The sequence below is a fragment of the Lepidochelys olivacea genome (assembly GCF_965140295.1).
Source record: "Lepidochelys olivacea isolate rLepOli2 genome assembly, chromosome: 12".
Taxonomy (NCBI): domain Eukaryota; kingdom Metazoa; phylum Chordata; order Testudines; family Cheloniidae; genus Lepidochelys; species Lepidochelys olivacea.
The window spans coordinates 13,360,732-13,374,090 of record NC_140422.1 but is presented as its reverse complement, the minus strand read 5'-3'; the positions used below and the strand labels follow the sequence as shown (position 1 = coordinate 13,374,090).

Genomic DNA, 13,359 nt, shown 5'->3' with positions numbered 1-13,359 from the left:
GAACATCCAACCTGTTATGTCAACATTTTGTTAGTTTTGTTTTCAAAACAGAATGTAGTAATAACCAGTAAAGTTAACACACACACAAATGTTTATCTGTTTATCGTTCCCTTTTTCTATCAGATATTTATTACAGTCACCAAAGAGATAGATGTTGAGATATGATTCCGCATTATGATTATAGATCAGCTCTGAAGAGTGAATTTTTTTCAGAATCTTGAAAGCTTATATTTTTGTAAATTAACCCTATGTATATTTCTAATCACATAGGAAATTTTCCCATGATCAGTGATGACTTAGTCAATTCCTACCACCTCTTGCTATGTGCTTTGGATCTAGTGTATGGAAATGCTCTACAGTGTCCTAATCGTAGGGAACTTCTGAATCCTACCTTTAAAGGTACGTAGAAAAAAATAGTTTCGTTTTCTTCAATCCAAGACCATGAAAACTGCTAAAATGAAATCCTTTTTTTGAGACTGTATGGGGCAGAGACTAAATAACAGAATATTGGCTTGATCCATGAAAAGGACTAAACATCTTGAAGCTATTAATTCTTTGTTCTAACAGGCTGTACTGTTTAACAGATTTGCATTATACAGTACACTCTGAAATAGACAACTGGAGTTCGTTAATGGTGCATAGAGAAGCCAGGAATATTATTTACAAAGAAAGCACCATTGTGGGAAGCTAGCAAATCAACCAGTGCTTTCTCGTTAAAGACGATAGACAGTGACAAAATGTAAATTGACATGATAAACACATACATATAATTCAATAGTGAAATGTTTCCATTGAGTCAGTAATATAATTTTTTTCTTCAGACTTTAACTATTGTTTTCAGTGCAGTGAGCTTTTAGCTTATTTGCCTCTAACATTTTCCTATATTTAGCTTAGTTTAATCATTGGTGATGATGAGAGCCTGTAAGCCTCTTTTTAGGACAGGGGGCGGCAAATTTTTTGGCCTGAGGGCCACATCGGGGTTGCAAAACTGTATGGAGGACCGGGTAGCGAAGGCTGTGCCTCCCCAAACAGTCTGGCCCCCGCCCTGTATCCGACCCCTTCCACTTCCCACCCCCTGACTGCCCCCATCAGAAGCCCCGACCTATCAAATCGCCCCCGCTCCTTGTCTCCTGACCGGCTCCTCCCAAGACCCCCAAAACCCCAACCCCTATCCAACCCCCCCACTCCCTGTTCCCTGACTGCCCCGACACCTATCCAGACCCCTGACCACCAATCCCCAGACCCTCCGTCCCATCCAACCACCTCTACTCCCTGTCCCCTGACTGCCTCCGGGATCCCCGGCCGCCTTACCGTGCCGCTCAGAGCAGTATGTCTGGCAGCTGCACCTCTCGGCCGGAGCCAGACATGCTGCCGTGCTGCCCTGCAGGAGCTCACAGGCAGCGTAGTTGCGGGGGAGGAGGGGACAGTGGGGGCAGGGGCTAGCCTCCCCAGCCGGGAGCTCAAGGACCAGGCAGGATGGTCCTGCAGGCCGGATGTGGTCCGCAGGCCGTAGTTTGCCCACATCTGTCTTAGGGCCAATTTTTTTGGCTATATTTTATTAATTCTTAGAATTCATAAGTATTTGATCAATTTTCCATTAGAAACAAAATGGTTTTACATGTTTGTGATTATTTTTCTCTGTCACAGATTAAAAATGTTTGTAAGTAGTGTTTGATAATATTGTCAAATTAAGTTGACATTCTAAGATTCATCAGTGCTTTTCAAGATGGCTAATTATTTTAGTCTTGCAGTATGTATGTTCTTTATATAGATATATGTAGTTAGCAGGACAGGAATTTATAGAACTAAATATCACATTTTTCTCTTTAATTTGTAGGCCTTCCTGAAGACTTTCACAGTAAGGATTATAAACCATCTTCTGACCCTCCCTGCATCATTGAAAAGCTCTGCTCCTTACATGATGGTTTGGTTTTGGACGCCAAAGGCATAAAGGAACATTTTTGGAAGCCATATATTAGGAAACTTTTTGACAAGAAGGTTTGTCTAATAGACTTAAAAGATTTCTTGTAGAGGGGGAAGAAATCTGCTTAATGACTGGCTTTAAAATGGTACAGTATTGAAATATTCACCATCTGTACTAAATTTTCTTACAGATTTTAAAAGGCAAGGAAGAAAATCTGACAGGATTTTTAGATCCTGGGAGTTTTGGAGACAGCTTGTGAGTGTTTTGCATAAAAATTCCTTCCAAATTTCAAAACAAAAGCAGTTGTATTGACATTATATGTTTTTATGTTTTGCACCTGTGAGTGGTAGTAAAATATTAACTAGTTGATTAATGTAATTGCTTGGAGTCCTGAATTAAATGTATTTTCAGGTTCTTGTTTTGAGGTATCTCAGTTTGAGACATATTTCAGGGCTCATACTTCTTGAAGAAGAAATTATTTGCTGTGTTCCATTATTTTAGTATCCCTTCTGGTTTATTAGAGATCAGAGTACCAGAAAGAGAGAGAGATTTATTTTATTTGTGTTGCCTAATAGAGAGAGGTGTGGAACCACAGACAGTTATTTTCATATTGAGAACATGAATTAGGATATATGGAAGGAGGATTTCTTGATGAAAAACCAACCTTTTTCAGAAAGATTCCTTTTTTTTCCTTATTTGTCTGAAAATGTTTGGGAATGGAGGAAATTATTTAAAACAAACTGGTCTCAGACATAACATTTGTTCTAATGAACTTGCTGAATGGAAGTCTTTAAAATAAAATCTATTCATATGATTTGCGAGCTAGATAGTATTCAAACTGTGAAATGCATTTGACAGTAAAAGTACTGTATATTGAAAAGCCTTGGCATGAATTTTGTTCCCCTCAGATCTTCAGAAATGATTACAGATATCTGTGTTACTTCTCTTTTCCATTCAATGTTTGGCATGTGGCCATGCCTCCTGGTAGTTGTCTGAGACCCATGAGAAGGTTGTATTAGATCAAAAATTCTGCCTTAGTGCTGCCCCCATTCTCGCCATCTGAAGAGCCCATGTTTGTCCTGTAATCCCTTCTTGGGTTAATTGGGAAGTGGTTCTAGGTCCAGAGGTACACAGGACACTGATAGGCCATTTTGAAGAATGGCAGGTGAGCATGAGCATGTTATTTCCAATTATGAAGAGTTGTTTTCTAAAATTTAGGCACATGATTTCAAAATCATTTGTGAGTAAAGGTTCACAGCATTATGTAAGGGAGAAGAAGAATATAAAGGAGGTCTCTCGTGAACAGTATCGAGGATCAGAGTTATTTAATTTTTGTATGTGTTTGAGAGAAAAGAGGTATCTAAGTTAGAAATTTTATACTCTTCCTTTAAGGAAAGAAAATGTGTACATCATGTATGAATTACTAACAAATGTTTGTTACTTATCAAATGTGTATTTTCCACATACTTGGAGACATACAGTAAAAATCTTTTAAAATCCCCTTTACAGAGCAAAACCATCCCTTGATTCCTCCACCGAAGAAAAAATTAGTTAACTTTTTTTTTAAATATCTTGATATAGGAATATAAGGAGTTTTTTAAAAGATGGAACTTGAGACATTCACAAGGGTCTAAGTAATCAGATCACCTAGGTGCTTTTGAAAATTTCACTCAGAAGAAAAGCAGTTTTTACACCAGAATATTGTGATCCTAATGGCCGTGTCTTCCCTACAAAAAAAAGTCTGTTCTTAACTTGAGTTAGCTAATGTGAGGTAAAATCCTAGTGAAGACAAGGAATTTTGTAAGATTGTGTTAAAGGCTAGGCTCCCCCATGGTCTTTAACTGAACCAGCTACCTTGTGTGAAAATTACAAATTTCCCTGTCTTCACTAAGATTTTACCTCACATTAGCTAACTTGAGTTAAGAACACACTTTTGTAGGGAAGACAAAGCCAATGAAAGAATGCTCCTATGGTTCTGTTCTCTTGGTGTAGTAAAAGCCTTTCCCCTTTTTTATGAAACAGTCAAAGGTTTTCTTTAATGTGAAGGGGGCAAGAGGGAGTGTGTGTATTTGAACACACTTTAGAAAGGCAGGAATTTATGGAAATAGAGCCTGTCTTGCAGCACACATCCCTGTGGGGTGGGGGGTGAGAAGGCCTGGATTTGTGCTGGGGGTGGCCCACCTTGATTATCATGCGCATTGTGGGGAGAGTGGTCACTTTTGATGAGCTATTGCCAGTGGGATAGTGAGTTTGTGTGTGTGGTTTTTGGGAGGGGGGTGGGGGGGGTGAGAGAACCTGGATTTGTGCAGGAAATGGCCTAACTTGATTGTCATGCACATTGTGTGGAGAGTTGTCACTTTGGATGGGCTATCACCAGCAGGAGAGTGAATTTGTGGGGGGGGGGGGTGGAGGGCGAGAAAACCTGGATTTGTGCTGGAAATGGCCCAACTTGATGATCACTTTAGATAAGCTATTACCAGCAGGACAGTGGGGTGGTGGGAGGAGGTATTGTTTAATATTCTCTGTGTGTATATAAAGTCTGCTGCAGTTTCCACGGTATGCATCCGATGAAGTGAGCTGTAGCTCACAAAAGCTCATGCTCAAATAAATTGGTTAGTCTCTAAGGTGCCACAAGTACTCCTTTTCTTTTTGCGAATACAGACTAACATGGCTGTTACTCTGATCCCCTTTTCAGACAGTGGGAGACCTAGACACACATGCATTTCTCTGAAGTGAAAACATACGTACACACAGAGCCAGATCATCTGCATTTGGCCTAATTGTGGAGGGAAAGAAGAAGGGTTCAGGACAAGAGTGTTTTCTCCCCACCTTTAGGCATGGATTATGTCCCAGTGCAATTTAGAGCAATGAGCCCCCACGGACTGCAATGGCAGTTGGGGATCATTGGAATGCAGCAGCACTCTAGCCATGCCTCTGTATCATTCACCAGAGGTCACAAGGTGAGGTGACATATGTCTAGGTATGCGAGCTCTTCAGCACCCAAAGATTTTCCTTACACTAGAGGAAACCTCAGCTAGCCTGTTACATACAGTTTGTAAGTAGCTCCAACATTATGTTTTTCCTTCTCAGTGTACTGGCAGTGAGCGGTTTTACTCCTTTTGTTTTCTCATGAGGGACAGCTGATTACTAATTTAATATACTCTGATCCTAAAAACTATTCACTTACAGACTGTTTTATATTGCCCACTTCTAATTTATTTTTAATTCTTATTTGCCTTATATGCTTCTGCTAATTCATACTCAAATAATTTTAGGATAATATGTACCTAAAATTTTAGTTAACAATCTTTTTTATAATTGGGGGAAAAACATGCTTAAACTTACATAACATCCTTTAGGACTTTTGAAAATGATTTTTTGGTGACCCGTGCCTTCAAACCCAGAATCACTTTCTGATTGATTCTAGGAGGCGCTCTCAGTTAGGAGGAACTTCCAGACAAATACAGATTTCTCACTGGTATGGAAAGCTAGAGGAGCTAAGGCAAATCTAATACTGCTTTCTGTTAGCTCTGTGGCTGTTACTAAGTGGCATAGCCACTTGTCAAATTGAATAGGAAAGACAGATATATATTCTTGCTGTTATCTTACTTGTTATATTATGGACCATGACATAAATCTCAAATATTAAATTAGGATTAAAAATATCTTCAGTAAATTTCCAACAGGCAAAAGTACCAGATAAATGTACAGATGCTTCCTGACTTACACAATCATTCCGTTCTGGAACGCCTTGCACAACTTGAATTTTGCATAAGTCAGAAATGTATATCCGACAATTACGCAAAAAAAAAAAAAATTCTCCTCTTTCTAGCTTACAGAATTTTTCTGTAAATGCAGATTTGCATAAATTGGGTTTTGCGTAACCCGGGGAGCGTCTGTATACAATAAGTAGATAAAGCAGCAACCCATCAGTTGTTGCAGATGTTTATACAGGTTTTGCTTTGAGTATCTGAGGCTTTTTTTTTTTCCTGCTACAGCAAAGCCATCAACAAAGCCTATGAAGAGTATGTTTTGTCAGTTGGAAATCTGGACGAGCGGATATTTCTGGGGGAGGATGCAGATGAGGAAATTGGAACTCTGAGAAGGTGCCTAAACACAGCTTCAGGAATGGAAACAGCTGAAAGAGTGCAAATGAAGTATAATCTGCAGCAGCATTTTGACAGAGTGAGTATGACGTGGTCTGTGTTACATACTGGCTGTTTTTATGTTTCTTCTAGTCAGTGGATGATTTGAGTAAGGCTGTGTCAAAGAAAGATGCAGCTGCTTAATTACGACTACTTTTTGTTCTGCTCTGTTTGATTTGCCTATGGCAGACAGCACGGTTATTACAATAACTGATTAGAGATTAATATTTTAATTTTGTTCAGAGTATGCATTTTAGATTTACCTTTTTTATTTATTTTATTTAGCAGGCAGTGTTTTTAGGGCTGCCAACTATATCAGCATTTATACTGACAACATTCTTTTTACTCACACTGCCAGTTCTTCTTTGACTGACACTATAAGGATGTTGAGACTTTTCAAAAGCTTGTTACTAATAAATCTTTGTGTAAAACAATCTTCATTTACCTTACTTGGCTTGTTGATGATGACAGAAATACAAAAGGAGTGTGCGCTTTACAGTGAGATAACATTCTGAACTGATTCAGTCCTGGAAAGAAAATTAGGAGGTATATCTTATTTTATTCAAAAAAAGTATTATATGCTCATCCAAAAAGCATGCCAGTACTAATTAATTTACATGAGCGACTGCTCTCATGTTGTTGAGGTGAAATGCTCATGAGAGTTGGCTGGCGACTATAGAAGAGACTGTTTTAGAGTTCAAGTCTGATTTAAAGAGCTGAAAGAAAACCTTGTTTCAGTAGTGAAGACAACTGATAGGAAAATGTCTGTGATTTTAGGCCTAGGTGGTTTTTTTTATTTGTTTGGTTGGTTGGTTGTTTTTACAATCTATCTGCTCCTCTGTAGTTGAGCTCTTTACTTGTTAGACCTCAACTATGTTTGTTTGTTTTTTCAGTTGGGTGTCTACTGAGCAGGACTGAACGAACAGTATATGATTCCTTTCAAACTTTGGGTATTTGCCAAAGTGACCCCCGATCATTAGACTGGACATCCAGTGTCAGTTCCTGCCTCAGTCTGCACCTACCTGTCACACAGCTTTCTTATTTCCAGTGGAATAAGAGAGATGAGCAATGCAGACAGAAGGCTTGGGCCCTGATTCTGTACCCCACACCATTGATGTTGGTGTGCATCTTCCCAACAGAGATAGGTGTAGGCCTTTTAATTCTCATCTCAGTAGCTGTATATAGATGAATATTGTCTTCTACTTGACATCTGCTGCATGGGGCATATATGAGCATCATAGCTGACTTCACAGAATATGCAGTACTATTTGACAGTGTGCAATCCTCAGACAGGTTTGAGAGAGTCTTTGAGGGGGGAACTGGAAAGCCTCTTTTACATGGTTTTGTCAGAATTATTATTTCAAAAGGGATATAAACCTACCCTGGCCTCTCCAGAAGGCACTGTTAGCTTGGGACCCAAAAAAATAAAGGACACTTCCACTGTGCATGGATAGGTTACTGGCCCACTTTCTAATGTTATATTTATTTCCCTTTTCTCTTGTAGGCAGTGGAAAAGGACATACACTGAGATTTTCAAAGTGAAACTAATGGGAGATGCATCTAAATTCCCTTAGATGGCTTTGAAAATCTCAACTATAGTATATTCACGGTGGTTGTTTAGATATTGGAACATGTGCATGTATTACACATGGATGAGGCAAACTCATTGTTAAATTGTCAGTTTAAAAAAACCTCAGTCTTTGTGGCTCTGACATTACATCCACATGTAACAAACTTCAGTCAGTCACTGTTTTTATACCTTGTTCTGCTGTGAGTTTAGAACATGTTCGACTTCCAATTAAATAACACCTTTTTTAAATGTTATACCAATTTATAAACCTGCTGTTTCTGCTTTTAGTAGTATGTAGCCACATCTGTGCTGTGTTAAACTTTGTTTCTTCTTTGAGTTCTTGTTCATGTCAATTCCGTTCTAGGTGCGTGCGCGCCCACGTGCACAGTCATTGGAGATTTTTGCCTGAGCGGTATCCATAGGGTTGGCTGTGGCGCCCCTTGAGTGCCGCGCTAATGCACTGGTATATTAGGCTCTGCTGGCCCTGCGCCCTCTCAGTTCCTTCTTACTGCCCATGACGCTTGGTTGGAGTGCCTCGCCTTGCATTGCAAGAGTGTTACCAGTTCTTTGCATATAGTTTGTAGGTAGTCAATTAGCCATTATGGTAAGTGTTAGATTAGTTTGGTGGGATTTTGCCCTGGAGCGGGGCAAGCCCTGTTCCCCCCGGCTTCAAACCATGCTCGTCATGCAACAAGCCAATGCCTATTAGTGATCCCTGCGACAGCTGTTTGACGTGCTTGGGGGAGTCCCATAGAAAGGACAGGTGCAGAATCTGTAAAAACTTTTGCCCAAAAGGAGCAGGATATCCACTTGAGGGCCCTCCTCATGGAGGTGCCGAAGAAGCGGCAAAAGAAGAAGAGCCCACCCATTTTTTCATGGTCTGTGTGTATAAAAACATCTTCTGTATTTTCCACAGTATGCATCCTATGAATTGAGCTGTAGCTCACAAAAGCTTATGCTCAAATAAATTGGTTAGTCTCTAAGGTGCCATAAGTACTCCTTTTCTTTTTGCGAATACAGACTAACACGGCTGTTACTCTGAAACCTTAGAAGGAAGGAGGCAGCAGAGATAGCAGGGGAGGCAGTGACATTGAGAGGTGGCTTATTTTCATTTTATTTGATTTTTTTTAAAAAATCTATAATAAAGCTGAGAACCAAGTTCGGTCACTCTTTGGGGCTGGGACTGTCTTTTTGTTCTGTATTTGTAGAGTGCCAGTACAGTGGGGAGATGGTCTATAATTAGGGCTCCTAAGAGCTATAATAATAAAAATATCCCCTTCAGATTTACCAAAGGCAAAATATGGTTAGGATGTTCCTGGGTAGAAAATCCATGGAAAGGGCTTTAGAGCCTAAATGTGTTCGTATATTTTGTTTCAGTTCACACTTTACTTCTTGTGATGGCCAGCCAGCCTGACCTAAAATGCTAGTGAGAGTGTAGGCAAAAATGTATTGGGTATATTAAACAGCGCATGTTCAAAGTACAAAAAGAAATATATCTGACCACCCTGCATCAAGTGGAAAAGTACACATGGATGGAGAGAGATTTGTTTAACAAATTCTGCCCATACGACAGCATGTGACATTAGCTGTCAGCAGGCCATTGCGGTACACTCAGAAATAAATTTGATGTCTGAAATGTGTTTGGATTCTTGTTGACTCAAGGCCAGTAGAAGAAACCATATTTCTTATCCGCCTTGATCACTTTGAAAGCAACCTTTGGGATCTTTTGTTTGAAGTAAAAGGCCTTAACTAGGAGAAGTACCTTGGAAATTGTTACTTGGAGGTGAATTTAATTCATGATGAAGTATGCAGTGTAAGAGAGAACTTTTCTGACATGTGAAATGTTTGTTTTCTCTTCTCCTATCATGCTGTTCTCTAGCATTTCTTGGGTATCTTGTGCAATTTTATAACAAACTGATATGCAATCTTGCAATTTTTGTCTTTTAGTCTAAATCACTTAGAATTACAACACCTCTTACTGGCCGCAAATATATTAAAGAGAGCAATCCCAATGTGACCCCTGTTTCCATAGCAACATACAACTTGAGCCGTCTTCATACAATGCTGACAGGACTGAAAAATGCCCCCAGTGAAAATCTGGAGCAAATACTCAGGTTAGTGTGATCACATGATTTTTTTGGCCAACTAATACCCGTTTAAAAATAGATAAATGTTTTGTATTACACCTGTTGTTGGTAAATTATATTTGCTGTGTTGGTCCTAGGACAGGGGTGAGTAAACTTTTTGGGCCAAGGGCCACATCTGGGTGGGGAAATTGTATGCAGGGCAGGGGGTTGGGGTGCGGGAGGGAGTGTGTGTGCAGGAACAGGCTCAGGGCAAGGGATTGGGGAAGAAGAGAGGTGGGGGGTTTATGAGGGGGCTCAGGGAAGGGGGTTGGGCTGCAGGAGGGGTACGGACTGTGGGAGGGAGCTCAGGGCAGGGGTTGGGGTGCAGGAGGGGTGCACAGTGCAGGCAGGGAGTTGGGGGGCGGGGTGCAGGAGGGATCTGGGGTGGCAGCAGTGCGCACTACAGCCAGGGCAGGCTCCCTGCCTACCCTGGCCCCAAGCCATGCTGCTGCGCTCTGGTAAGCAGCCGCCACCACCTCCCTGCGCAGCCCCTGGGGTGGGGGGCACAGGGCTCTGCATGCTGCCCTTGCCACGCCTCCAGGTACCTCCCCCGAAGCTCCCATTGGCCGTGGTTCCCCGTTCCTGGCCAATGGGAGCTGCGGGGGACAGTGCCTGGAGGCAAGGGCAACTCATGGAGCCTTCTGCCGCCCGCTTCTGAGAGTGGCGCAGAGCCTGTAGCACCACAGGAGGCAATCCCATGGGCCTGATCCAAAGCCCTAACGGGCCAGATCTGGCCCGCGGACCATAGTTTGCCCACCCCTGTCCTAGGATATTAGAGAGACATGGTGGGTAAGGTAATATCTTTTAGTGGACCAACTCTTTTGGTGAGAGAGATATGCCTTCAAGACACACAGGTAAAATCATGTAACTTTGTCGAGTAAATGAGTAGCGGAAGGTGCTGGAATGTAGCTGTGGAAGGGCATAGGAGTCCCACAGAGGAGGTCCTGGTCCAGTAATTTTATTCACATTTGTCCTTGAAGTTAATAGAAGTATTTTCATTCAAAAGCACTATTCACATGACTACGGGCTGCAGGATCAGACCCCTTTCAAACAGGAAAATAGTAAGAAAAGTATCTTCAAGTCTGTTTTCCTCTACTACTTTTATTTAAAGCTAAAAAATTAAAACCATTACACACTAAGAGAATATTAAATATAGAATACCATGTGTTTACATTTTATAACTTGTTAATCAATATATTTTAATACCCTTTTATAAAGTAAGATCTGGAAAGATGCTGTTAAATTATAATATTAGGCTCTGATCTTGCAAAGATGTGCATGTGCTTAACTTTAATTAGTATATATTAAAGCAGTACATGTTTGCTGCCAAAATTGTAAAGAAAGTCAAACCACAGAACTGGTGGAAGTCACTGGCAAAGCACCTAGAACCAGAGTGTGTTGAAGTCAAACCAGCTTTGATGGCAGTAGCTTCTTCTAAGGATGCAGAGAGAATATTTACTTCATTTCAGTTCAATAACTAGTTTGTTCAAAGTTAAGAAACCCGATTTGTAGTAGAAAAAGCAGGAAAGCTTATTTTCTTCTTCCAGTCTGTGAATAAAAACTAATGTGAGAGGATGAGTTCTTCTAGTTCTAAAGATTAAGGACATTGTGACCAGAAATAATCAGTACAGTTCACTAGCTACAGGTAATATTTCTTTGTTTAATTAATCGGGTTTAAATGCAAGACATGTTTTTAAATACTTATGTAACCAGCACATTTAAGGTAACTGAATTTAGTAATTTTAAAATGTTTTGTGCATTTTTAATTGGATTCCAGTTTCAATCTAAATAGAGCCTGACACATCAGTTTTAAAAAATGGTAGTAAATATGCATCATGCACTATTCTAACATAATAAAAATTAAATGTGAATAAATGTGTTATGATATAATTGCTTAAATAAATGTATATAGATAGTGCATCATCCTGGTTAGCAAACAGAAGTACCAAAATTTAGTGGCTATATTTAGTTGCAAATCAATATGATTTAATAGTTACTGATGAGAATCACTTTTTGTTTAGGAAATAGCTAAAAGGTACAAATGGAAAACTAGATTACAATTTATTTAAATCAAATCAAGGATTTCTGTTTGCTGACTTAAATCAGTGATTTAAATCACTAAGTCAGTCCACCTTGAGTGGGTCTAATCACAATGCATAAAGTTAGGCACATGGTGTTTGCACGATAGAAGAAGTTCTAGATCATCATCAGTTTTACTGCTTTAAAACTACTATGTTGAAGATTTATAAAAAGTAGATAAGGCTCTGTCTGACTTGCTGCTTAGTAAAGCATTTTGAAAAAATATTTATTTTGCCAGGGCATGTTCCAGGGATCCTTCTCAATCTATTGCAAAAAGAGTGAAAGAAATGTATGAAGTATATTGTCAGTTCACACAATCTGAGGGAGAATTCAGTAATTTCTCCAAGGGTGAGACATTTTATTTATAAAATGTAAGAATTAAAAATATCTTTAAAATACTGTGCTCTTTTAAAAGTAATTTATAATTTGAGACTTTCATTTTGGTTCAACAAATTTAAGATTTCTGCACAACATATCCTTTCTGTGGAATTCTGCTATGCCTTTTATGTTTTCCCCTGGGTCCACACTGAAAATTTATCTCCACATAAGATGTCATAAGTACTTCAATGGGAGACCTCTGGGAAGGAGGGCAGGGGTAAGGGGACTGGAAATAGGTGGTGCAGGTGCCACTTTTCTCTGTCAGCACTGAAGAAATGGCCAGCATGGCTTTATGGTGCACAGTGCTTTTGGATGCTATAGTCTTCTGAAGTAGAAATGAAACAGATGGCCCAGACCACTTGTGTTCTTTAAAAATCCCATAGCAATTTTAGCCCACCTGTGGAAATTCTCCAGGAAATAGGAAACCATACTTATTAGAAAGAGTTAGGCTTGGTTTTAATTTTTGTTATAATTTTGACTCTCAATGTTTATTCAAGCATTTTTTTTCTATTTGTATCCATTTAAATTTTCATAGCTGTGGAAAATTAGGGTAGGTGGGAGGCAGACAAATTATTTAGTGACAGTAGCTGTTGATTCAAAACATGTAACCATTAAGACAACTTGTCAACATCACATGTCAAAATATAGAAAGAAAGTATGCTTCAATCAAACTCTACATTCTCAAGCAGCATTTTTTTCTTTGCCTATCTGTACATTTGTTATTGTCAGTGTAAATATTTTTCAATGGCTTGTGCATATGGTGAAATAGACATTTGACATTTACCAATAAAAATCAACTCCTTCCAAACCTAGATATTAAGTTTAGAATTAATACAAGAAGAATCCAAGAGAAGAGAAAAAGCTATTCACTGTATTGAAAATTTTGGCAGATATATTGGAAGCTTATAAGCACAACCAAAAGAGCAAGTTATTTTCAAAATTTATCAGAATGTTGTAAGTCAGATTTCCCTGTGAAAACAGTTCAGCTACTGAAGGACAAACATGGGGGACAATTTCCCTCTATCAATATGGGACATTTTGTATCTACCAGTTATTAAAGCTACTTTCTGTTTATTGTTTGTACTCAATAGAAATTTGAAGGAGTACCTGTACCTTGAGATACTGATGCACCTCTTC

At 39.5% G+C, this 13,359-nt stretch overlaps 1 protein-coding gene across 1 annotated transcript in view; it reads left to right on the top strand.

Annotated features, from left to right (window-relative positions):
* Positions 1 to 13,359, top strand: part of RBL2 (RB transcriptional corepressor like 2) — a 54,152-nt gene that overhangs the window by 27,237 nt on the left and 13,556 nt on the right. The window contains exons 5-10 of the mRNA XM_084644763.1: positions 271 to 399; positions 1,838 to 1,998; positions 2,115 to 2,179; positions 5,923 to 6,109; positions 9,587 to 9,753; positions 12,083 to 12,192. Coding sequence (XP_084500889.1) covers positions 271 to 399; positions 1,838 to 1,998; positions 2,115 to 2,179; positions 5,923 to 6,109; positions 9,587 to 9,753; positions 12,083 to 12,192 — 819 coding nt within the window. The remainder of the gene's footprint in view (positions 1 to 270; positions 400 to 1,837; positions 1,999 to 2,114; positions 2,180 to 5,922; positions 6,110 to 9,586; positions 9,754 to 12,082; positions 12,193 to 13,359) is intronic.